Raw genomic sequence first — 27,191 nt, forward strand, 5'->3', positions numbered from 1 at the left:
TACAAAATTTTGACATGCTCTACATATATGTATATAGAGGTAGATCTGCCAATGAAGTGTCGTTCTGCACCTATATGTGAAGGAGAGTCTGAGTTGCTGTTCTCAATGAAAAATTCTGTAGTGCAGCATTATGATATGATAGCTTTAAATATCTTCACCATTGCCTTAAACAATTCATATAATAAGACAAGGATTGTGGCTACCCACAGTCCAGAAAAACCACCCATTATCCCAAGTTTTGCACTAAGAACTTTACTGACACTAAATGTGAACAATCGCGTCACTTTATTCCCCGCCCTTTTAAGCACTCACCATTTGGATTGGCTTCTGAACAGTTATTCAGCTAAGCCCTGCCCAGCTTTTCATGCTCATGCCAACAGGAAGTATGAGACAGCAACAGAAACATCATATTCTCCTAAGACCAAGGAAAAGCATCACTGTTTGTTTTTTTGTTATGGTTTTGCTGACGCTTCCACGCTGTCTCCATAGTGTTGGAATATATTTGTGATAAACAGCTTCAGTGTTTTGTTTTGAAATACTTCAACTTCACGTTGGAGTTTCTAATTCTTAAAGGTGAATTTAGTGCTTGTGAAATGAATAGGAATAGGATCCCTAGAGAATGAAATCCTCTATCCAGCTTTTCATTGTTCTTATTCTTGGGAGGAACTCAAATACCATGGTGATGGGCATCTGCATAAAATAGCTAGATATGGCACAACATGGATAGTGGCATTGCAAGCTTCCTCATGCTGTCTCATGAGACCAATTCATCATCAGTCCCATAACTGCATTGGGGCACCATCATTAATGAGCAATCAACCATCTCCACCCCTGATGACTGTATGTCAGTGCTTGGAGTCTCTGTGAAATCCATTCCTGTTCACTTTTATGTTGTCAATCTATCTCTTCTTCTGTCTACCTCTTGTCATCTCCTGTATTGTTCCTTGGAGGATGATTTTGGATAGGCCAAATTATCTTGTTACATGGCTGTACCATGCTTCAGTTTGTGCTTCTTCACGGTCATCAGGAGGTCTTCATATGACCCAGTGCATTGGGTGATGATGTTGCGGACCTCTTCATTAGTGACACAGTCGAAGTACGAGATGCCCAGGATTTTATGGAAGTATCTCATCTCTACTACCTGTATTTTCCATTCAAGTTCTGCTGTAAGGGTCCATGTCTCCCACACATACAGAAAAATGGAGATGACCAATGTGCGCATCAGTTTCAGTCTGGATTCCGGGGAGATGTTCTTACTCCTCCAAATTAGCTTTAGCTTTGCCACTGCTCCTGTTTGCATAGTTCTTGCCTGAATTTCTGCCTTGGATCCTTCATCAGTGATGATTGCCCCCAAACACTTGAATTGTTTCACGGTCTCCAGTACTTGTCCACTGACAGTGATATATGAGCTGATCCCATCACATTTGTCTGTCATCAGCTTGGTTTTCTCTGCACTGAGATCCATGTCATATTTTGTGGAGGTTTCATCCAATCATTTCACAAGGTTGGCAAATTCATCTTCACTGCTTGCCAGGCCATCAATGTCATAAGTGAACTGAAGATTTGAGATTGTTTGCCCCCTAATGCTGACTGTGCATATGTGATCTTCTAGGGCATCAGTCATCAAGTAGATGTTGAACAGCATGGGTGAAAGAAGGCACCCTTGCTGGACTCCAACAGTAGTGCAAAACCACTCTCCTATTGTGTCATTGACGAGAACTGCAATGCTGGCCTTGGCATACAGTTGTCTAATGTTAAGAATAAGCTTATGACCAACACTGTACTTCTTCATGTTTGCCCAGAGAGCTTCATGCCATATTCTGTCAAATGCCTTCTGGAAGTCAAAGACGTGGTAGATGTCCTGCTGATGTTGTAAGTAATTCTCACATAGACTACAAAGGCTGAATATTTGTTCTGTGGTACTTATTCCAGCACAAAAGACAGCCTGTTCTTCAGCTATGATATCCTCTGTTTGCGATCCAAGGCTTCAGTCTGTTCAATATGACTTTCAACACCACTTTCCTGGAATGGCTAATGAAACGTATAGTCTGGTAATTTTGACACAATTGCAGGTTGCCTTTCTTTGGCAGAGTGATGATTAGTGACTGTGTCCACATGGAGGGTGTAGAGGAGCAGACTCTTCCCTGTGGTGCCTCCTGATGGTGACTTCTGGGAATTAGCTTGATTCCAGCTCCGGAGCTCCCTCTGCAGGCCTGTGATCCACCTGTCCTCTGGCCCCCGTGTCCCTCCCTGGATCCGCTACCCTTTTACCTGGGGTGCTGCCCCTGGCAGTAACCCCTCAGTCTTAGGGTCTCCCCTCCCCAGGGAACCCCCACCCACTATTCCCACCTTGCCTCAGTATACAGCTACTGCCAGTCATTGTCTAGCCCCCATGCCCTGAGGCAGACTGCAGTATCAGCCTACTCATCACTGGCAAGGTTGGGTTTGGACCTGGTGCCTTGGCCTACCCCTGGGCTGCCCCCTGCAACCCTCAGTACCTGTTGGCCCAATGCTAGGCTGCAGCCTGGGGCTTTCCAGGCTGGAGCTCCCCAGCATCTCTGCTTTTCCCCAGCCCTGCTTCACTCAGGTACTCTGTCTCTAGCTCCCTGCAGCCAGGCCCATCTCCCTTTACAAACAGAGAGAGAGACTGTTCACTCCTGGCTTCTCTGGCCTTCTTATAAGGTCCTGTTGCTCAGTTTGGGGTGTGGCCCCAGCTGCAGCCAGTTCCCCCAATCAGCCAGGGTTTTACCTTGCCCTCTGTAGGGCTTTTCCAACTCCTTCCAGGCTGGAGCGGGTGGCCACAGAGGGCCACTTACTTGTCTGCCAGATCTTGGTGATTACATCTCCTCCTAATTTCATCAACTCAGCTGGGATGTTGTCAATACTTGTAGCCTTTCTTGAGTGATTTCACAGCTGTCTCCACTTCTTCACGTAGAATTTGAAAGTCACGCTCCTCTGTTGAATCTGGCCTGTTTACAACACTAGGATCTCCATTTGTCTGGTGGTTGTATAGATCAGAGCAGTAATTTGTCAATCTATTGATGATGTTTCTTTCTTCTGTAAGACCGTTCCCTTCTTTGTCTTGAATTGAGTTAGCTTTGATCCATCTTTCCTTCATCAGGTCTTTTACAACCTGGAAGGCACATTTGATATTTTTATTATTGATACTCTCTTCAATTTTATTGTTTTTCAATCCATATCTCCTTGGCCACCTTCATTTCTTTCTTGATCTTTCTGCCAATTGCTCTGTATTTATCAGCTCCCTCAGTGCTGTTCTTGTCTCTCTTAAGTCCTCTTCTAATGTTACACTTTTGAAGTATTTCATTTGTGACCTATGGTTTTGTCTTCTTACGATGTTTCCCAAGGATGTCCATTGCTGCCTCGTTCATTACAGCTGCACGTCCACCAATGTAATATACACCATCATATGCCAGCAATGCCCCTCTGCTATGTACATCGGCCAAACTGGACAGTCACTACGGAAAAGGATAAATGGACACAAATCAGATACAGATATCAGGAACACGGCAAATATACAAAAACCTGTAGAGAGAACACTTCAACCTCCCTGGCCACACTATAGCAAGACCTTAAGGGGCCATCCTGCAGCAAAAAAACTTCAGGGACCAGACTTCAAAGAGAAACTGCTGAGCTTTTCAGTTCATCTTGCAAATTTGACATCCATCAGCTCTGGACCTAAACAAAGACTGTGAATGGCTTGCCAATTACAGAAACCATTTCATCTCCTCCCTTGGTTTTCAACACCTCTACTGCTAGAACAGGGCCCATCTCTTCCTGACGAACTAACCTCGTTGATCTCTAGCTGCTTGCTGAGCATATAATAATTACCTAACCCTGAGAAATTTCCAACTACCATCGCCGATCTGATGAAGTGGGTATTTCACACCACAAAAGCTCACGCCCAAAACGTCTGTTAAGTCTATTAAGGGTGTTGGCAAATTCTGGTATTGTTCTCCTGGCTCTCGCGCTTTCTCCTCTCTGGGGTAGGTTTCAGGGCGATATTGCTTGCTCTCGCAACCCGTTCTTTCATCACCTCCCCTAGTGTCCTTGGAGGAAGGGAGTGGAGAGGGAGGGACCTGGCGCCCGCCCTCTCCTCCAGGTCCCAACCCAGGGGCCTGGGTTTTGTTGGTGAACCACTTGGCACTAGCGTTTCTTCCCCTGGGTTACTTCCCTCTCGATACCCGTCAGCTTGTGAAGGGCTTCTCGCCTCTCTTCTAACAAGCCTGGTGCCCCTTACCTAGGGTTTCTGTTGGCTTCCAATCCACCGCATGCACTCCTCCAAACCTTTCTATTTCTCTTGGACAAACTCTTCTCTTCTGCAATCTGCATCTCTGCTCCAATCCAACCTTTCTCCTTCAACTACCACCCCTGTCTGATGAAGCAGGGTTTATATCCCATGACTGGAGTCAGGTGCTCTAACTGAGTCAGGATGCTCTAATTGGTCAGCTCTAATGAGTCAGGCTCTAATTGTCAGGTCCTAAAATCTGGACACAGCTGTTCTATTTAATCTAAAGCAAACCTTCCTCCCCTGGACAGGGAATAAGGGCCCCTGCTAAACACGCTTATGCTGCCCTCTGGCCATGCTGTATCACAGGGTGCACAGGATTCCTCTGCGGCTTTAACAGATTCCAAACTAACAATGGGCTACCCCTTCTGATAACATTACAAGCATTGAAGTTGTTTGGTTATGGAGTTTCTACGTCTTCACCTCCAGAGCAAACATGGGGCAAATTTCCCACCTATCAATTGTTGGAATGACTCTCCAAAGTTTTTGGTCTTCTGAAGTCTAAAGTCAAACTTGGTTCTTGGGGGACCTTTGGCTTGATTGATTTTCTTAGCAGAAGTCAAAAATTTTAGCATCCTCAAGAGTTGTGAATTGTTAGGGAATACTTAAAGTAGGTACTAACAGTGATTCGTCAAGTGACAATGACCCCCAGTTTTTATCCAGTACAAAAAACTTTTAGTTCTCTCTATTTAAAACTTGTAAAGCTTCTGTCTGCTTAGAAACCATTGATTCATATCTGTCTGTGAAAAGATCTCTAATACTATGTAAAAACTTACAACAAGTTAATTGACTTTGGTTCTTTTGAAGTAACACTATGTTACTGTAATTAGATACAAATGTAAACAAATGCTAAGCTGTGTTAAGTGACTTTCAACTTCATTGTAACAGCATAACGCTCCTAGGCGCACACCACCGAAAGTGGTGGAGACAGTAAATTAAAATATGGTTAAGATATGGAATGTATATTGTGATGAATGCTTGATGTAACAGGAATGGTTAAGGGAGATGCAACTAGAAAGGAAGTAATCCATTCAGCCGAAAAATGTGTTGAGTGGACCACCCAGACAACCCCCGGAGGGTAAAACTGGATCCACGCCATACCTGGAAGGATGAGAAACACAAACTTTGGACAGCGTGGAGCCACAGGAATGCTGCCCTTTAGCAGTGTGGAGCCACCAGGAATTGTATGCCATCTGCTGATTGAGTCAGCAACAGCAGGATGGAACAGATCCCATAGACTACATAGGAATTAATTCCTATAAGAATTGAACTCCAAAAACTGAGGACTTTTGAGTCTCTGGTTCTGCTGCCACCTCCAGGAGCATCAGGCGTGCATCTGACACAGACTCAGCCCTCCATCCTCATGACCAAGATACCTGGCCAGTAACTTGGCTACATGAGCAACTTCTAGGCTGGTTGTACTACTATAACACTATACAGAACCTGAATGAATGATTGTGTGAATGAATATAGTATGATATGTGTGTGTTGTATAAGGAATAAGTAGTGATAGGAATAAGTAGTTAAACAACGTTGTTTACTTTTATCTTTTGCTTTATTATTATATTTACAATAAATGTGGCATCTTTGTCTTATCCCTCTTAATAAGATCCTGCTGGTTTTTATTATATTGGTATAACAGGTGTATTGTTCCATTTCATATTCGAGTTCTTTTAACCTCCCTATTTGTCTCAATGTCCTTACATTCTATGTGGCTATGGTGATATTATCTTCCACAGATCCTCTTTGTTGGGGTTACACCAGTAGTATACTTGTCACATCTGCCCTGGTGGGAGATGGATGGCATGGCCATTATTAACCCAGGCTGCGATCAATCCAGTATGGACATTGTTGACTTGCTCATCATATGGTGTTTCTTGGGCAAATTTCTAACCTGGGAGAGCCCATCCCTCTCCAGGCAGCCTCCTTTTAGTTGCCTTTTATGACAAGCAGGGGGAGCAGTGGGCCTAGTCTGTCCCTGGACCCACAGGGAAAATTACAGGGATATAAACACTAGGAAGAAAATCCTGCCCTCTGGAAGAGCCCACAGAGGAGGAGGAGGTGGTCTACACATTTTGTGCAATGCAGCAGTGCTCCACAGCAATCCATCTAGGTTCGTGCAGGGAGTTGTTTGGGAGAGAAACTCAGCCTGGGAGAAAGATGAACCCACCAACCTAAACTCCCATGTAGGGGGAGCTGCAGCAGCTAAAGAGGCGAATGCAGCCATAAGGGTGCAGAAGGAGCCACAGGCATTCAATGGTCTGGATGAGGTATGCATCCTGCATGGTGCACCTCGGTGCAAAGCCATATACATGACATATGAGCATGGAAAATTTGGCTCTGGAATTTAATCACATGCAATGGTCTTTTATTGTCTCATACTCATCCACCTTGAACATAATTACTTAATTAAATCCCATATTGGGCAGACTAAAATCCCATTTATGACATGATCCTTTTGGAGCATAATAGTCTTAACAAGCCTTAATTTTCTGCTCTGACCTCCTGTCATACTTACCACTGCTAAGGATTAAGTGATAAAAATGCTAGGAGGAACAGAAGGGGAAGAAAAAAATGAAACAACAAAGTCAGTTCACAGCAATACTTATCTAGGCTTTTTGCAGTGAAATAGGCAATTATATTTTTAAGCTAGATGTACAACCATTTTCTTGGATTTGAGGCTAAGAAGAAGAAAGCCCTGTTGTCTTTTTTTTTCAGCTTTAAGAATTTAATTTTCCCTTGAAAAAAATATTAGATGTTAAAGGAACATTGTAAATCTCAAAATTATAGGCCAGACCCTCCGTTGCTGTAAATTCACTGAAGTAAATAAAGCTAAACTGATTTACTCCAGCTGAGGATCTGTCCCATCTGTGTTTTTACCTATCTCAGTGTGGCCAACTTGCACAATTTTATAGTGAGACTCATACATAGTAAAGCCAGAAGGAATCATTGCAACCATCTAGTCTGACTTCCTGTATAACAGGTCATTGGACTTCCTTTGATTCTTTTTTTTTGTTTTTTTTGTTTTGAGAACTAGAGCAGATTTTTTAGGAAAGGCTCCCACCTTGACTTGAAAATGTTTAGTGATGGAGAATCCACCAGAACTCTTGGTAAGGTATTCTACTGGTCAGTTACTCGCTGTTAAAAATTTGTACCTTATTTCCAGTCTGAATTCGTCTAGCTTCAACTTCCTGCCATTGGATCTTGTTATACCTTTGTCAGCTAGATTGAAGAGCTCTGTTGTCAAACTTCTGCTTCCTGTGTAGGTACTTCTGGACTATGATAAAGTCTCTCCTCTTTGTTAAGCTTAAGCAGAATGAGTTTCCTGAGTCTTTACTATAAAGCACAATTATCAATCCTTCAGTGCTTGGAACAAATCTAACCTTCTCTCTCCCCCACTACTTTTTGAGCCACCTTATTATCTCTGTACACCATAATTATGCCTTCAGGAAGTTGTTGGATTTATGCACTGTTGTTGAAATCCACTCATGTGCAGAAGGCGAACAGAAGACCAGTTAACTGGTGCATAGAGCTTGTGCTTATGCTAGTCTTATAGATTCATAGATTCATAGACTCTAGGACTGGAAGGGACCTCAAGAGGTCATCGAGTCCAGTCCCCTGCCCTCATGGCAGGGCCAAATACTGTCTAGACCATCCTTGATAGATATTTATCTAACCAACTCTTAAATATCTCCAGAGATGGAGATTCCATAACCTCCCTAGGCAATTTATTCCAGTGTTTAACTACCCTGACAGTTAGGAACTTTTTCCTAATGTTCAACCTAAATCTCCCTTGCTGCAGTTTAAGCCCATTGCTTCTTGTTCTATCATTAGAGGCTAAGGTGAACAAGTTTTCTCTCCTCCTGATGACACCCTTTTAGATACCTGAAAACTGCTATCCCAGATCATTTTGAATTTTGACCCTGTCCTCCAAAGCAGTTGCAATCCCTCCCAGTTTGGTATCGTCCGCAAACTTAATAAGCGTACTTTCTATGCCAACATCTAAGTCGTTGATGAAGATATTGAACAGAGCCGGTCCCAAAACAGACCCTGCGAACCCCACTTGTTATACCTTTCCAGCAGGATTGGGAGCCATTAATAACTACTCTCTGAGTACGGTTATCCAGCCAGTTATGCACCCACCTTATAGTAGCCCCATCTAAATTGTATTTGCCTAGTTTATCGATAAGGATATCATGCGAGACCGTATCAAATGCCTTACTAAAGTCTAGGTATACCACATCCACCGCTTCTCCCTTATCCACAAGACTCGTTATCCTATCAAAGAAAGCTATCAGATTGGTTTGACACGATTTGTTCTTTACAAATCCATGCTGGCTATTCCCTATCACCTTACCACCTTCCAAGTGTTTGCAGATGATTTCTTTAATTACTTGCTCCATTATCTTCCCTGGCACAGAAGTTAAACTAACTGGTCTGTAGTTTCCTGGGTTGTTTTTATTTCCCTTTTTATAGATGGCACTATATTTGCCCTTTCCAGTCTTCTGGAATCTCTCCCGTCTCCCATGACTTTCCAAAGATAATAGCTAGAGGCTCAGATACCTCCTCTATTAACTCCTTGAGTATTCTAGGATGCATTTCATCAGGCCCTGGTGACTTGCAGGCATCTAACTTTTCTAAGTGATTTTTAACTTGCTCTTTTTTTATTTTATCTTCTAAACCTACCCCCTTCCCATAAGCATTCACTATGTTAGACATTCCTTCAGACTTCTCAGTGAAGACCGAAACAAAGAAGTCATTAAGCATCTCTGCCATTTCCAAGTTTCCTGTTACTGTTTCTCCCTCCTCACTGAGCAGTGGGCCTACCTGTCCTTGGTCTTCCTCTTGCTTCTAATGTATTGATAAAAAGGTCTTCTTGTTTCCCTTATTACCCATAGCTTGTTTGAGCTCATTTTGTGCCTTTGCCTTTCTAATCTGCCCCTGCATTCCTGTGTTGTTTGCTATATTCATCTGGTAATCTAACCTAGTTTCCTTTTCTATATGACTCCTTTTTATTTGTGTCATGCAAGATCTCGTGGTTAAGCCAAGGTGGTCTTTTGCCACATTTTCCATCTTTCCTACCATCGGAATAGCTTGCTTTTGGGCCCTTAATAGTGTCCCTTGAAAACTGCCAACTCTCCTCAGTTGTTTTTCCCCTCATGTCTTGATTCTCATGGGACCTTACCTATCAGCTCTCTGAGCTTACCAAAATCTGCTTTCCTGAAATCCATTGTCTCTATTTTGCTGTACCCCCTTCTACCCTTCCTTAGAAATGCCAACTCTGTGATTTCATGATCACTTTCACCAAGCTTCCTTCTACTTTCAAATTCTCAACAATTCCTCCTATTTGTTAAAATTAAGTCTAGACAGCTTCCCCCTAGTAGCTTTTTCAATCTACTGAAATAAAAAGTTTTCTGCAATGAAGTCCAGGAACTTATTGGATAGGCCGTGCCCCACGGTGTTATTTTCCCAACCTATATCTGGATAGTTGAAATCCCCATCACCACCAAATCTTGGGTTTTGGATGATTTTGTTAGTTGTTTTAAAAAAGCCTCATCCACCTCTTCCACCTGGGTAGGTGGCCTGTAGTAGACTCCTAGCATGACATCACCCTTGTTTTTTACCCTTTTATTTCTAATCCAGAGACTCTTAACACTTCTGTCTCCTATGTCCATCTCCACCTCAGTCCAAGTGTGTACATTTTTAATATATAAGGCAACATCTCTTCCCTTTTCCCGTCTATCCTTCCTGAGCAAACTATATCCATCACACCCACATCCAATCATGTGTATATCCACCAAGTTTCAGTGATGTCAACAATGTCATAGTTGTATTTATTTATTAGCACTTCCAGTTCTTCCTGCTTATTATCCATACTTCTCGCATTTGATATAGGCATCTAAGATACTGTTTGATCTTGCCTCCAGTTTTGCCCTGAACCTCCTTTCTCTCTGCTATTATAGCCCACGATCCCTTTTGTTTCCAACCCATCTCCCAGGTCTTCATGTTCCCACTTTCCTGTGGGCTTTGCTCACCTGTCCCCGTCGAACCTAGTTTAAAGCCCTCCTCACTAGGTTAGCCAGTCGTGTGCAAATAGGGTCTTTCCCCTCCTCGAAAGGTGAACATCATCTCTGCCTAACAGTCCTTCCTCAAATAGCATCCCGTGGTCGAGGAAGCCAAAGGCCGGCTTTGGCGACACCATCTTCGCAGCCAGGCATTCACCTCCATGATGCATCTGTCTCTGCCCGGGCTCCTACCTTTGACAGGAAGAATCTAAGAGAATACCACCTGCGCTCCAAACTCTTCTGTACAGGAAGGGAATTATAGTCTTCTGTATAGGAAGGGAATTTCACCATGAACATTGGACAGGGTGAAATATGACCCATAAACATATACGTAAATGATTATTCAAAATCCCAGTTATAGCAGATCAGGAAGGATTCTCTTGAGGTTAAGGGTCTAGATTGGCACTCAAGATCTGGGTTAAAGTCTTGACTGATGTAAGTTCCATGTGTGATCTTAAGAATGTCACTTAGGGCCACATTTTCTCAAGTGCACAGCCCCAACAATTGGAGTCAGAATTTCCGAAGTAGAAGGGATGCTGAACCATTTTAAAGGTTGGTCATTATAAAGCTGTAGGCATGGGGCCTGAGGTCATTTGAAAATGCAACCCAGTTGTAGGTACTAAATACTAGAAAACTGTAGCCCTTAATTAGTTCCTTTTTTCTGAAATAAAAATAATAATACTAATGAATCTTATCTAATTAGAGTATGCACTCTTTGAGGCAGGAACTGTCTCATGCCCTAGAATACTATAGAACAGTGACTCACTCCTGGTGCACCTCCTCTTGGCGGAGTGTGGCATAGCAGGCTCTCCTTTTCTAGTGGCCTGTGATGGAGTATACAAACCCCATACTGGGCCCAGGTAGCCTCACCCCTCTGGGCTTGTTGAGCATGTTCCGACTGGAGGAGCAGGTTAAAAGGAGCTCAGAAGCCCAGGGAAAGGGTGGTAGATGGATTGCTGATAGAGGAATCCTTCTCCAGAACCTGACAGAAGGTTGAGTTTGAGTGGCGACCACAGAATAGGTAAGGCTCACAGGCAGTGCCTTTTCCACCCATGATACCCTTGGAGAACCTGCAGGGCCATGTTCCTTTGGAATCAGTTTTTTGTTGTTGAGAGACTGACTGGGTAGATTATAGGGGTCACACCCTAAACTGAAGGGAGATATTGGCAGGAAGTAGCTGAGGGAAGTGAACTTGGACTTACTGCAGTAAGGACCCTGCTGGTGTTGCTACCCACAGGGTCCTGGGCTGGAAGCCAGTGGAGAGGGAGGGCCTGGTTCCTCTACCACGCCCCTTTAAGGAGTGGTAAGATGGAGTGATGCAGATGCAGGTGGAAAGCAAAAGATTCCTTGCTTAAGGTCAGGAATAGATATCACTACTGCCATGATAGGGGGGCAAGAGGCCAGAAATTGGATGTGCTAATCCTTGGACTGCCTAGCCCTCCAAGACCCCATCACATGCCCCCTTTTGACAATACCTCCAGTCCTGTGGTGGTCTTCCCCTTGATGTGATGCCATCCTCCAGCCAGGTCACTTTCAAGTCTCTCCCGTTCTGGGGTATCAACATTCCACATGGCACTGGTCATCAATATGACATCTTCTACTCCTCTGGTGCTCCTCTTCCATTCCACTCTTCTGTCAGAGTAGTGGCCTTAAGGCTTCTCTCTGGAGCCTTTCAACAAAACTCAAAATTAAAACACAAGCCACAACAAAAGCAACTTCTGCTCCCTTCATTGGGCAGGAACTTTTAATCCATCCTGCATCCTTTCACAGGTCTCCATTGTTTAGCAGAAGGCTGACAAATAAGAGTTACCTCCTTGTAGTCTGGATCTTCCAATCCTATCTATCCTCCCCAGGCTGTCTGCCTGTTGGGTGGCCTTCTTTAAGGTCCATTCCAGAAGTCTCCTTCGTCCCTGCTGCTCTCTCCCATCAGAGCTTTTCCCAGGGTTTAAACTCCTTCCTGAAGCTATGCTTCAGTTGAATGCCTTCCTAGGATTCTTTCTTGGAAGTCAAGGACATGCCATGTTGCCAGGGCTCACTGATAGAGTATGCTTCAACCTCATGGCTTCTTTATGTTTCTCCAGCCTCCACTCTATTATTAAGAGAGGAACTGTACTCCCCACCCCCTTCATACAGCCCCCTTCCATTCTGGGCATCCTTTCTATATAGAAACCACTCAACTCTTCCACAGATGAGTTTCTTCTTTAATTAGACCTGGCCCATCTTCCAAGTGCAATCAGGTGTGTTAATTGGTCTCTCAGGCCCACTTTAATCCTTTCAGAACCAGGATGTGGTATATACTTCATCACAAGTTCCTAGCACAATATGACCCCCATCTCAGCTGAAACTTTTATCAACTATTGTAAATTGTTGTTGTTGCTATTATTATGATTTATTCTTAATAATGCTAATAATAATAGTAGACACCTATTTCAAGCCACCATTTATATTCACTGTCCTCTCCACTCCTTGCAAAAACAAATAAAGGAAAACCTAAAAGACTGGTTGATTGCTGTTTGGTAAATAGCTATAATTAACAATATTCTTTAACTGTTATGTAGATTCAGAATCAAATCTTTTGCAACTGAATACAATGTGATAATGTGAAATGTAACAAATTAAGAAGTGTGCCTATGCCAGAGCATATACAGGTTTTCAGTTCATTTGGTGAGTATGAACGCCAAAGCAGGATGTGGAAGGAATACAGCAGTGGCTCCTCCATGACTCCATGGACTTCTTGAATTATTGTTGGAGTATTTGGTATGCCCAATGTCAATAGACAGTTTGTTTTTGTGCAGGGCTGACCAAACGTGCTTCTCAAAAGCTCAGAGGTGATAAAGAAAAAATGAAGGTTTAGCAAGCAGAGAGCTGAGGGACTAATATTCAGCAATGTTAATTCCAGCTAAATTTATGCTGTTAAAGAGCAGCCTGGTTTACAACAAGACATGGTAACCAGATTATCTCCATTTAAAAACATTTAAAGAATTTCTCATTAAAAATATTTAAAGTGAAACAACTCAAAGAAATGTACTTGAATGTTTTTGCTTTGCCTAATTTGTGCAGAAAAAATGTTGCTTTTTTACTTCCTGCTTTAACTGTATATATGAACCTTTGCTTACCCATTAACAAAATACATCAGCTCTCAGTTGCTTTCCTATACCCCTCTCAAACATTAAAAATAAACACACACCATCTGTTTCGTATCATGATGGCAATTCAAAATGGCTGCACTAGTCACCTTGGTACAATAGATCATCTTAAAGCACCTCACTGGTGTTATTTTTCATCTGACAAATTATAATACTGTGAGAAAGGAACATGACCAGTCTAAAGCCTTAATTCCAAATTTTGAATAGCTTTCTTTTTTTTAATTTTAACTCTTATCTGATGTGGCAATTTTTTTAAGCTATAGGCCACCCTGGTTGCTATGGTATCCTGCATATCTAGCTAATTTCTTCAGTTAATAATTTCTCAGCTAATGACTTGTACAGCGATCAAACTGAGAACATTACTATTGAATATGCATATTGCAATTCTTGCTGTAAATTATGTAGCTGTTGTGTAACTGAAACGACAGTGTGAATCACAAGTTTCCTAACCAAATCCACAATTCAAAATTTGTTTTCAACAAATATTCACACATTTCAATTAAAAATTCATTTTCAAAAGGGCTTATACTAGTAAAATTCAAGTGCTGAAATGCTTGTGGAGCATGAACACAATGGGATTGTGACTGTCATTGAATCAAAACTTGCTTTTGAATCTGAATGACTATTAGCAGAATTCCTCCCCCTCTCCCCCACTACTTGCTTGGCTCTAATAGTAAAAGACCTGATCCAAAGCTAATTGCATTTTTTGATGGGAGTCTTTCCATTGACTTCAATGGTCTTTGGTTTCAGACCAAACGTATAACCTCAAAGCTTGATCATGCCAAACCTTACTTCCCAGGGTAATTCCGTTGAATCCTGCACTGATTAAACCTCCTACCATCCATATGTATGAAGAACCCTGCACCCACACCTTTATTCACTTTCACATCAGCGTTCAGTTGCCTTGAAGTACCATTGCTATCCAATGAGTGAGTTTAGGCATGGTGTCAGGAGGAAGCTGGTAATGGAGAAGTAGGTGTTTGAGAGACGATAGGGAATACACATTGTCCCACTTAAGTCTTGTAGAGATTCCCCCAAAAGGATATAAATCTAGGCTGTTAAATTTGTCCACTACCTCTCTCCAGAGCGTGGACTTCATTTTGAGAAATGTTTTGTGAGTGGCACTTGGCAAGGGAAGCCTGACACTGATCTCCCAGTGGAGATGGCGGAGGAGCAGCCAGCACCCTGAGATCGTTCAGATTACCGTGACCTCCCATTGACGTCCAGAACTCAGGATTTCTGGAACTGGCCCGATGCCCTGTTCCACAGGATGGGGGAGGGAATGTTGGCTCCCTGATGGAGCAATGTTGAATAAACCTTGATATGGAAAACCTTGTAGAGATTTCCTCCCTCAAACCCTCACAGGTAGGATTTTCCATGAACTGGTTAAAGTAAGGGGGGAGCAGGGGAAGCACAGCATATTCTCCTCTTCTTAAAGCAGAGGGAAAATCCCCCTCCCTTCCTTGGTTTGAGTAAACAGAGATCCTCCCAGCTCCCCCTTGGCTGTGAAAACTTCCCCCTTCTGTTCTAATTTACCTTAACCACTGTTATGTGCAAGGGGTGATCACGCCTCCAGTTGGACTGACTACACCTGGTAGTAAGGGAGACTGGCTCCCAATTCTCATTTATGTGTCTGCATAGCACAGTGGACTCATATGGTGCTGTATATATTACAGTAAGGATCATTATGCTGTTTCCTCCTCTTCTCTATTTATAATCTTGATGGTGTTGTTAGTAAGATTTATAAAGGGGCTCTTACCATAGTTTTTTTTTCCTCATGGATTTTCATGAAATTAAAAAAAAAAAAAAGCTAAAATAGTTCAAGGAACAGAAGAGGTCAAAACAAGGATAAAGGCAGCAGCACTACAAACAAGCTCTAAAGATAAAGCAATAAAACATGTTTTGCCCTCAACACACTCTGACAAGCGGACTAAGTGGCAACGTTCTATACAACATGTGCCTAGTAAAAATATTCAATGAGATCAGGTTTTTGAAGAGAGGAAAAAGTAACTTTTTAGCATATGATTTAAAAAAAGAGGAGTGCTCTGTTTCACGTTAAATTCAAAGCAATTCTATGCATTGTGCAGAAATACAAAACTATACCTAACCATCCCTGTTTAGAAGTCCTCATATTGGACGGCAGTTGCTGAGGATACTAAGCAAGGTCAAAACTCTTCTTTGTATTAAACACTTAAGAATATTTTCCCCCAGAGTCTCTTCCCCTTTCCTCCGTTCAGTATTTCAAAATGTGGAATTAAGTAAGTTTGGAGTAGATGTATATGCTGAAATGCGCTAACCCCAAAGCTCTCTGCTTTGCTGCTTCCTTGTTTCACAATACTTCTTCCACTAGCCTGCCTTGTCTCAACAAAACATACTTCTCTAGCACACTTTGTATGAAATAAGGGGGTGGAATCTTAAGAACAGCCTAGAGGGTACAGTATCAAAGCTTTTATTTAGAATGTGTAGTTACAGCAATTCAGTTGTTAGTCATAGTAAGACACAGCTCAGAAACCAAACAAACCCGGGGAAACATTGCAAAAATCTGCAAAACTTGTACTCGAGCCTCTGTGCTGAACTCCTATTGAAGTCCCTGGGTAGAGAATCTTCAGGGTCAGGCCTAAGTTTCTTAAAATTGCTTTTATTTTTATACTGCGTACTGGAGAGTTTGGAATGTCATAATCCTACATGAGCTCTGTATTGCAGTAGCACCTAGGAGCCCTGGTTGAGATCAGGACCCCCATTAGGATAGTCACAGTACAAACACAGAGAGACAACCCCAGACCTGAAGATTTTATTATCTAAATAGACAAGACACCAAGGGTGAGAGAAAGGAAGTCGTTAAAAAACAAAAAAGATTAAGTGAGTGAAAGTATGGGACAGAGCGAGCTCCCAAAACTAGCTCTCAAATCTTAACAATACTTTCTCTCTATAGGATCATTCACAAAATGTATGGTAAAATGAATCCAGCCTGCATAAAACCTAAGCAACCAGGGTTTGTTTAAGGCACTAAACAGATGGAATGGGGGTGGAATTTATTATTCCAATACCATCAGCACCTGCATACTATTTCAGGCCATAAATTGGTCTTGTTGCCATTGGGGTATCTCCTACCTCTTGTCAGATCTATTTCTAAACCCATTGCTACATGTCAGCCTGTTTGGGACTGGGGTGGGGTCCCCTGTGTGTGCCTGGACAACCTAATCTCATCCTTGTCTTATTTTACCCACAATATGCAAATACTAAGGAAAGACATAGCTCAGTGGTTTGAGCATTAGCCTGCTGAACCCAGGGTTGTGAGTTCAATTCTTAAGGAAGCCACTAAGGGATATAGGGCAAAAATCCGTACTTGGTCCTACTAGAGAAGCAGGGGGCTGGACTCAATGACCTTTCAGGGTCCCTTGCAGTTCTAAAAGATACATATATCTCCAATAATTTTTTTTTTTTATTATTACTACTATTTCTCCCCAGTATGAGTTTTAGTCCATGTCTAATTTAAAAGTAATAAACATTCAGACAATTTGGGCTGCACTCAAGAGTCAGTTCCTTCCCACATACCCTTGCAATCTTTCCTGCTTTGTTTTACTCTATGTTTTAGTTTAAACTGGTGGAGGTCACATATAGACACACATCAAAATGAACTGTGCATGTATCCAAAGCAACTGTACATGTTTGATATGCTCTAAAGAGCCATTGATTTGAAAGACTGTAGCTCACAGGAAAGATAAAAAGTCTCATTGATTGAAGCTCACTGACACATGGGCCAAACCACCAATAAAGCAAACAAACCCATGGGAGAGGGCCAGGAGAAAGGAAAACTTTGTTCACCTCCCCTCACTGAGTTCATCCCACAGATTGTTCCATCTCATTAGGTCACCGCTACTCTACCCTACTTTACACAGCAGAGCCCATACTTTGTGTGTTCACTTAACAAGAATAAAGATGATAGAATACAAGAGAGTTCTATCAACAGTACTGGGGTAAAATGCATACAAGTTCTGTACCCTAAGCCAGTTACTCCAATCCTTCCATTCAGAGGGAAGAGGATTAATCAAATGTCGTTTTCCCAACTATGGTCAAAGCATATATTTTTGCTGGACTTGACAATAAAAGGTATGTAATAACTTCTGGTTGTGAGCTGAACAAGGTTATTCTGCTGGCTTTCTAATATAGGATGATGTCACTTTAAGGCATAGATACCCAAGAATAGCTGACCCAAGGGGAAGCGAATAGGTTAATGTAATAACTTATTTTATTGTATGATTATCTTTAGATCAGAGAAAGAGAGAACCAGACGAGTGTTGCTGATAAGAATTTCTTTTTTATGTTATTCCAATAAAAAATACATTCATACAGAAATATAACAATCTTGCAAAAAACAATTTCAAATAAAATCTTGTAAAACAAAACATTTTTACAAAAATCTTACAAAGAGATTCTTTAGATAACAGGGTGCTTCAAAAACAAAAAAAGAAATTTCACTAATAGAAACATTTTTGTCTTAAATTTCAAGCAATATTTTTTTTATTTTTATTTATTCAGCTTGATTGAGGCTCAGTTATCACCTGAACAGAATGTACTTGCTTATTTGGAAAAATTACAGGCATTTGACATATGGCACAAAGCCTCACCCCATCCAAACAAGTCTGATGGTATTTCACAATTGAGACAAGCCAGTGCAAGTTGTTGTTTTTTTTGTTTACCTTCTTGTTGATCAGAATTATTATGGCTAAGCATAGAGCACTGCAAACAAGGATTTTTATTTTTTAAAACAGAAACAGTAAATCCATTTTCTGGGATTTTTGTTGTTTTGTTTTTGCAAAAAAAAAAAAAAAAGTGCATTTTCAAGCATTTTAATACAAAAATGAAATGATAATTTAGGCCTGTGAGTGCCTTAGAACCAGATAATTTGCATATGCTTTTTTTTTTTTAAACCACTTATCTACACACTCATTTCCTGGAAGATCTGCCAAAATATTAGTATAGTAAGCAAGCCACTCCCTCCCCCCCAAAGTCACATGGTTAACTGCATCAGTGGATGGTTAGCTGGTTTTAAAAAAAAAAAAAGGTTTGGACAAACGATTTCTAATCTAGGGGAAATAGCCTTATGTCTTCATTTTAGCTGAACTATTTAAAATTAGAATTCAATCCCTACTGTAACTAGCTCACTTTCAGATCCTCCAATAAACTTGAAGGCCAAAATCTGAGTGTATGTCATCTGAACCCAGATAGCATTCTTTTAGTATGCTAATATTCAGTCCATGCCATTTTAATTGTCAGAGATATGCTATTCCAGACAAGCCAATAACTACAAAACCCAGTCAGCAGTCTGAGAAGGACTCAATGCCAAAAAAGCCTTTTGTAAACTGTTATGCTAAAGGTAAAGCTTCTAAAAATGCTAGATTTTAAATAGCTGTATCTTTCATTTCTTTGCCTCCTTTATGGCCATATTGGGGTGGGGTGGGGGTGAGGGGAATCTTCACAGGCTATTGTATTTTCTAGCTACATGTTCCAATTTTTTTCCTTAAAAAATATTTATATATTATCTATATATACACACAAACACAGACTGTACACACAAATATACATACACAGGAATTTTTCTGCCCACTTTAAAAAAGTATTATAGTTTCTTTCTGTATTACCAACAGATAGCTAGATATATAGATGTGAAACTTGTGCCTTTTAAGCAAATACATCTTTTAATACTTCTGTATCTTTAATATGCATGAAACTTTACATATTAAGTACAGCTGGGGTGTGTATATACACAATTGTTGTGCAAGGTCAATATAAAAAAAGTCTCAAGGTGGCAGAACTGGTCAGGTATTCAACTGCTGTATGCATTATACTGTAACACAGTCAAATTGTCTAAGTTAAACAAATACTGTACTGACATGATGGACTTTTCTCTATATTTGTCTTTGTGAAGGAGGACCCTGGAAGTAGCCTTTTTCCCCACCACCACCCCCCATCATTCATTTGATACAGTACAATGCCAGGTGAAAAAGGAGCCTTAATAAAGCATGCATCACCCATACCCCTGTATAAGACCCCCTCCAAGAGAAGGTCACTTGCATAAGGCACCATTATTAAGGTCAACAGTGCATTAAACAGCTAGAAAACCAGAAATTAGTCCTCAAGGCATAAATAAGAGAAAAATTAGCTGCATGAGAAAAATCAGTTTCTAACCTATAGTGGTTTTATCCACCCAACCAAAAAAATTATTCAGGTTCCAAACATATGTAACATTAGACCAATTGTATTTTAGCTGCTCTTAACTGGAATCAAAACTGCAGTCCTGATTAAAGAATGGAAAAGCATATAGTTCCCCAGAACCATGCAATAACCTTTGTATTATAATGAAAAGTTATAGTTGTGTTATATTTGTAAATACACAGCTTATACAATGGATTACAAATGAGCTCTGTAGCAAGTAAAACAAGCTACTTGACACATTGCACGTTTAATAGCTGCATCAGACACCTAAAGCTCCTCTCATACAGGAAAGGGGGGCTCCCCCATCTCCACTCTGGCGTCCTGACTTTTTTTTGTCTTTTCCTTCTCCTCTCCATTTTTTTCCCTCTAAAAGGTGCAGACACCCCTCCCCCCACCCCTTGGAAATGATTGGTGGTCGTCCCATCTTGCAGTATATTCCTCACATACAAAACATTCAGACTACTTTTTTCTCTTACAGTTATAAAACAACCAGAAGAAAAAAATGTGCCTCAGCATACAGTCATCAATAGATCCTCAGTAACAAACAGTCACCCAATCATTAACATTCTCAGTGCACATGCTCACGGCAAAGGCTTAGGAGCCACTCAGAAGGTTAGGTACCAGTGTATGAGTCCAGGAAACCCCAAACATCACGCACCACGGTTGCCATGCCGTTTCTTACGTGACTTATTAGCCCTCAAAAGACCTTCAGGAAAGAGAGGTCCTGGAGGCAACTGGGTAGGGTGCAAAATGGCATGCTTTGGCTGGAACACGCATCCCTCCTTTCAAGGCTGTTCAACCTTGAAGCCGCTTAGCCCACAGGATTCACCTCTTGACCCATTCAGAGGTGTCGCTTCATGTGAAGGGCCAGGTGGTCAGACCTGGAAAAACACCTGCAAAGGAAAGGAAAGTTGGGTTTTACATTACTCCATTTTCATTGCTATGCATTACTCAAGCTACATTCCAGGTCATTAATGCCACAGGATGTTTTTAATTGTGAAAATGTAATAGTCCCTCAAAAGAGAATAGAATTAATTTTCACTGAAGCATTTTGTTCATCAGTTTCTTTATGAATGAATCTTCTATAACAAAAAATATCACCTAGACCTGCTTCTCACCAAGCATTATAAATAACTTTGTTTAAAAAAAAAAAAAAAAAAGCTCAATTTCATTCACATACCTGTCACAGTGACTACATTTAAAAGGCTTGGCACCAGTGTGCTTTCTGAAGTGTCTGGTTAACTCATCACTTCTTGCAAAACGCCACTCACACCCTTCCCATGAACATCGGTAAGGCTTTTCTCCTATAAAAAAGCATATTATAGATTACCAGTGACTTCACTCAAAATTAATGAGACAATATTCATTGTTTATATATAAAAAACAAGGATACCCATTTTCAATCAGAACAGTTCAGTGTTTTTCACAATGTAGGTGGCAGAAGCTTGAAGAATCATTAAGATTCTTACTTAGCTGTAACATCACTATGTTTAAAACAAAAGGCACCCTAATTGAAAGAAGTTAACAAGTACAACTTGAATACAAAGAAATCTAGTCAAGGGCCAGATACTATCATCCTTGTTCATCTAGAGTAGTACTTTACTCCAGGCGTAGTCCCATTAACTTCATGTCAAGATGAGCCAGGATGGCAGAATCTGGCCCAGAAATGTTTTGATTCACTGATATAATTAGGTTACTGTTTTGCTTCAAAGTCCACTGTCCCACAGATAATGTGCACAAGATGGCACCTTTTCATGCTGACCCAGATATACTAGATGAAGAGCAAGGGGAAAAAAAAAAAAAATCACAATTACCAGTTTGAATGCTGCTGATTTCAGTTAACATTTGAGGGGAAATACTACCAGCAATTCATAGAAATAGTTCCAGTCATGAAACAATCATGGCAATAGTTCTGCCACAGTTATGTAGCTAGCAGTTATTTACAGTCTTCACTGGAACTTCAATGGAAATTGCTCTTTCCTCTTTTTTGTAAGTGCCTTGTTTTATTTCACTTCCACACAAGAATGGGAGCATATGAGTCAGCTAAATGACTTCCAGAAATGGAAAAAAAATTAGGAATGCTGAGCTAGTGAATCAGAGCAAGGCCCTTCCTTTTGAATTCCTCCCTTCTCCCTCACCTCATGAAAAACATTTGATATTTCTGGAGAATAACTCCTTGACTGGCACACTAAGGATGCAGAACATTGCTCCTTTCCTTAAAGCAGTGACTGGTGAGCCAGCCAGTTGCTCTACATCTCTAACTCCAGACATCAAGGGCTGTAGAATATTAATGTTAAAAAATAAAAATAACCGTGCCAGCTACTACTACCATAAAAAAAATTATGCAGGCCCTGGAATGTCTATCCACTTTACTCTCTTTCATAACAACCTCATATATTGATTTTTTTTAAGTCTATGTTTCAGAGTAATAAAATAAAATAATAATAATAATAATAATAATAATAAAAACACTATAGCATTTTAAGTGAAACCATGAAATAAGTGATACATACTTCTAAGTCCAGTCTGGTTTTATGTCAGAAGGACTGGTACATTCTTTGGTCTTCTAAGATTTTTGCTTAAACTAGTACACATAAAAGTATTTTTTAATATTATACAACCAGTGCACATTTGCAGTTATACTTAACAGCCACAGGCCTTGACTGTATTAACTTAATAGACCTTGGTGTAGAAGAAATAACACTTCTTCCTATGAAAGCATCTACGCCCACTTCCAGTTACATTATGTGAAATCCCTACTTTTGGGAGAAAGTCTCAATTTACTTTTGTTTTTAAAATGGTCAGCAAAGTAAATCTTTTGTCTAAATTACTTAAGGAGTTTTTCAAAGATTAAATAATTCTGCAACTTCTTCAGCACTATCTAATTAGCAAATGGAAACCATCTGTGATAGAAAACCCGTCTACCCCAAAGTAGCTTTGTACTCAAGAGGCTTCAACTCAGCTTATGAAGAGAATGAGGAAGTGATGTCTTTCATTCTGGTAAACGTCTGGTATAACTGAATCATCTCCAGTCCCTGGGCTTTCACCCAGTGATTATGTAATGTTATGACAACGCTGCCATCAGGGTATTTCCTACTGTAGTCTCCAACTCCTAACAGACACAAGGTTACTAACCTGTATGAGTGCGCTGATGTGCTTTCAGATGTGAACTTTTGGTGTAAACTTTCCTGCAACCATTGAAGTGACACCTATGGACACGTCTCCGGCCATCTGGTGAAGAGTCGCCATTGACTGGGGCACCTTTTTCTGCAGTCTTTCCAATGGTACCGGTACGAATTTTACCTGGTGAATGCAATTCACCTGGCATACAATTCCATAGCTGAGAGGAAGTTTCCTTGCTCAACTCAGGAGAAGAAGGGGGAGTAGAAGTGACAGATGAACTCAAGTTTCCTGAATTGGCTAAAACATCACTTATAGGATCAGAGGTAAACTTAGTAGTAGGTGAAAGTTCCTCAGAGCTGTCTGAAGACTCACTGCTTACATCAGAATTCAGACTGTTGGTCTCTAAGTTCTGGTTACTAGGACTGTCCTCTTTTGGAATACATGTACTCTTTAGTTCAGATTCCTCCTTTTTCTCACGTGCCAGAATAATTTTGGTCCAGAGATCCTCTTGGCTATCAAATTTAATTTCAGATGCAGATACATAGCAGGGTTCACTTTGAAGATATCGTTCCAGCTCTAAACAGGTCTACCAAAGAAAAAAGAAAAGAAAAAGAAAAAACATTTTATAAATTAGTTTTTAAAAAAAAGGAGAGTTGAGCTTTAAATTTCAAATAGCATGCTAGAAAGTAGGGTATTTGAAATTGCTAGGTGCCTTACAAATTAGATGATATTCCAGCCATAACCAGGTGATTGTTGCAGTAAAAGGAACTGAAGTTTTCAAGAGCTGGGCAAGAGTTCAAACACTACGCTAAAGGTGTAAGTCAGTCAACATTTTCCAAATAGTGTTCTAATGAGTCAGTCAAATTATAATCCCCATTACAAAACTCATATTTTAAGAAGGCTAGTATTGAAATCACTATAAAATGTAGCACATTTTAATCAGGCTTCTTTACACTTTTAGTGCACTTTTATTAAATTTTTTCATTTTGCATTAAGTCATTTTGTATCACTCTCACACAAACATGAGGCTAAAGGGACCAAACTTATCTATGGGACCAAGCACAGCTACAAGGCTGCATACAACAGTGTGCTGACACGCAGTTAAAAACTCAAGTGCTGTGTCACAAAACAAAGCCACATTCTAGGATGGCTGCAAGTAGCTGACAATCCGTATTCAGGGGACATCATTGGAACTGCAGATAACCACCCATTTCCTGTGTGTGAGAACTCGACCTACTAGTCTTTCAAAGAATGTCAATTCCAAGTGCACTGGTATGCACACCACATAACTTTAGCTGCTTCCTATTAGTGATCCGAATAACATAAGGAACGTCAATAACAGAAAGAGGGGGGAAAAGTTCCAGAATAGTAATGTGCTATTGTAAAGGAGAAAGGGAAATTACTCTAAAGTCCTGCTGGGAGTCCCACAATGAACAAGAACTTTATCTACTGGCCAAGAGTGCAACTGTATGAGTCATCTCTATTTCTTTCACGTAATGCCAAAAGAGACTTCCTTTTAAAATTCTGACCATCAGCCAAGAAAGTGCTCTGTTCAAATATACATGCAATGGGACATGTAATTACCCCACCAAAAATATTAATAATAGGGGGGAAAAGAATCTTCCAAGTGATTAAAACTGCAGCCATCAGCATTCTCCTTTTACAATTTCAAACTGAGGGGAAGAAAATGGTAGGAAATCTTGTGCTGATGGGTTTTTGTTTTCCACTATAAGTTAGTTATCCCTGTGGAAGTTACTACATGCTGGATCTACCCTTATTGACAGCTCCTACTTACTAAGTTTCTGTTAAAAAATGCACTTATTTTATCAAGATTATCCTTCCCAAAAGAGTCTTGCAAGCACAGACAATCCAAAATGTTACATTTTTACCCCTCCAACTCTCCACCTAAGGACGGTTTGTTATGCTCTGGAGGTCCCTCACCGACACCACTCAACTGAACTGGGTCGCATGTCACTGATAGCGTGGTCAAAAATGGAATGAAAGAGGAAGGAAAAGCCACACACAATCAATATTTATGTCTTTGCCTATCACTGGACAACAGTTTTGCAGTGCACATTTTAAAAAGGCATTAAGACACAGCATAACAAAGTACTGATCCTCCAAGGAAACACAAAAGAGCATTTATTAAAATCTTGTTAAACTAATATTTTTCTGGCTAATTTAAATGTCTCATTATGTAGATTAGCAACGGGGACCAAAATGAAGCGCTCTGTGAGTTTAAATGCGTCTGAAAGCTACTGGGAACTAGTTCTGGCTCTTTGCCAAAATCCCAAATGTTTGAAGAAACTACTTAGCTCAATTTCAATCACGTACTATTGAAGCTGCTTCTTTTTGGGGGGGGGGGGAATTGCATACAATTAGCAGGCATGTGACGGTTGTAACACTTTGGATTTCAACCTTCCTAAAGCGTTTCTTGTCTTTCATACAAACAAGCAGTATTTGATCTGGTAATTCTATTTGTTAAAAGCAAACATCACCACAGAGAGTATAGTAAACAATCCCCTCCCCTCCAATAAAAAGCAAGACAATGCAAAAATGTCAAAGGCAATCTCATCTCAGGCAATCCAATTACTGGGACAGAGGGGGGAAAAAACCACAACATGTCCATTAAAGGCAAGAAGCCCCAGATCTTCCTCCTCCCAAACTAAGACTCGAAGCAATTAGCAAAACAGGATCGCTGTCATATGACTGACAACTCATTGGTTGTGCAAAAATTTTTTTCTTTGGCTAGTCAACAACGAGGGCAGCAGGTAAAGCAGGATTGACTGCTTCGCGAATCCTCTACATTAGCAACGTCTTCAAACTAGTAGCCCCCCCCCTCCACCAAAACAAAACAAACCCCCAAAACACACCATGGGGCGAAAAACAATTCTTGGCAAATAAGGGGAAAGGGGAGTTCAGATGACAAGATCCAGCTGTAGAGTTTGGACCTGATACAGGCATAAAACTTTCGCCAGGGACTGCACTGGATCACGCGAAAGCAAAGCTCAGAAGTTGGGATTTCACTCTGGTCATTGCTGTTTTTGATGAGATCCCCCGCAAAAAAAAAAAAAAAAAAAAAAAAAACCCACGGAAAACGCATTCAAACACAGTGGCCTCCGTTTTCTCAACTGACAGTCCCTTTAATCATGGGGAATGGATTAAAAAAGAGAAACTCAGCTGCACTGAGAAATACATTTATTTTTAAAAAACCTCACAATTAAAAAAAAATCAAAACATCTGCTTCAAAACTTTTGCTAACATCTCCATTGCATTCTCCCCAAATGCCCGGATGACACTTTGGCATTTTTATCCACTTATCCTTTAATGTGGCTTAACAACCGACAACAACAACAACAACATCCTCGTTTACCTGTTGCCAATATTCCTCCAGAGATGGTAAAGCTGAGAAGTAACCAGTGTCGTGCACAATCTGGAGTTCCTGGAAGATGCTGCACATTGGGAGAACATCCATGTCTAAATTGCAACAACAAAGTCAATTCTGGTTACAAAAATACAGATGCCTCCTCTATGGGCAGAGGAGGTGTGTGTGGGGGGGGGGTGTCTCAATATATAGTCTGTTTCCAAACCCCCCCTTTACTCCAGAGAAGAAAAAAAATACAAAAAAAATATTAATTCCTTTTGGAAATTGGGAAGGAAAAAAAAAGCAAAGTTTCATGCAAAATGTAACTGCACAGCAATTAACAAAGTATCCAAATACTGCCGCTGCTCTACTCTCCTGTAGCTCGCAGAGGACACTTGCTCAGGAGCCTGCACAATATTTGCAAACACTGAGCTGACTGCAAATGTAACCCCCTGCAAAACTTCCCTGTTCTAAGCTCTCCTTGGCTACAGTCACAGCTACAGCCTCCGCCTCCTCGCTCCTCTTCCCCCTCCCTCTCCTCTACTCCCTCCCCCCTCCCCTCGTGATCCTATTACGCCGGCTCGGAGCACTGCCCAATCTCTTCCACCAACTCGTTACACTGCGTTCCAATGATGTCAGATCAGTCCAATCGCTTTGCAGGAGGCATCTCGGCCCCTCCTGGCGTGACCAAGCCTCTCCGTGACGGCTCATGCTATTGGCGCGATTCGAAATTCACCCAGTCCTGATTGGTGGGCTAGGCGGCAGGCTATTTTTAGCAGGGTATATAAAGTAGAAGATGCAGGCTGGAGAGAGAATATGAAGCCGGAGTGTTTTGCTCGTGTTGTTGGGTGGGGGTTGGGAGGAAGGGCTAGTGCCGTGGATAGGTGCTAGGGGCGCTGCTGAGCTGTGCAGGGAGAGCCGCTTGCGAGAAGCTACAGCCAGCAATGTCCGTGCGATGGCTGCTCGTGTGT

At 41.1% G+C, this 27,191-nt stretch overlaps 1 protein-coding gene across 1 annotated transcript; it reads right to left on the reverse strand.

Annotated features, from left to right (window-relative positions):
* Nucleotides 1-17,815: 17,815 nt before the first annotated feature.
* On the reverse strand, nt 17,816-26,761 carry KLF6 (KLF transcription factor 6). Its single transcript, XM_032765289.2, has 4 exons — nt 26,230-26,761; nt 22,869-23,442; nt 20,914-21,037; nt 17,816-20,626 (listed from the first exon to the last, which is right to left on the reverse strand). The coding sequence occupies exons 1-4, from the start codon at nt 26,329-26,331 to the stop codon at nt 20,575-20,577; spliced, it is 852 nt and encodes a 283-aa protein (XP_032621180.1). The 5' UTR covers nt 26,332-26,761; the 3' UTR covers nt 17,816-20,574.
* Between the last annotated feature and the right edge of the window lie 430 nt (nt 26,762-27,191).

This window comes from Chelonoidis abingdonii, chromosome 2 (assembly GCF_003597395.2).
Source record: "Chelonoidis abingdonii isolate Lonesome George chromosome 2, CheloAbing_2.0, whole genome shotgun sequence".
In the NCBI taxonomy this organism is placed as follows: domain Eukaryota; kingdom Metazoa; phylum Chordata; order Testudines; family Testudinidae; genus Chelonoidis; species Chelonoidis abingdonii.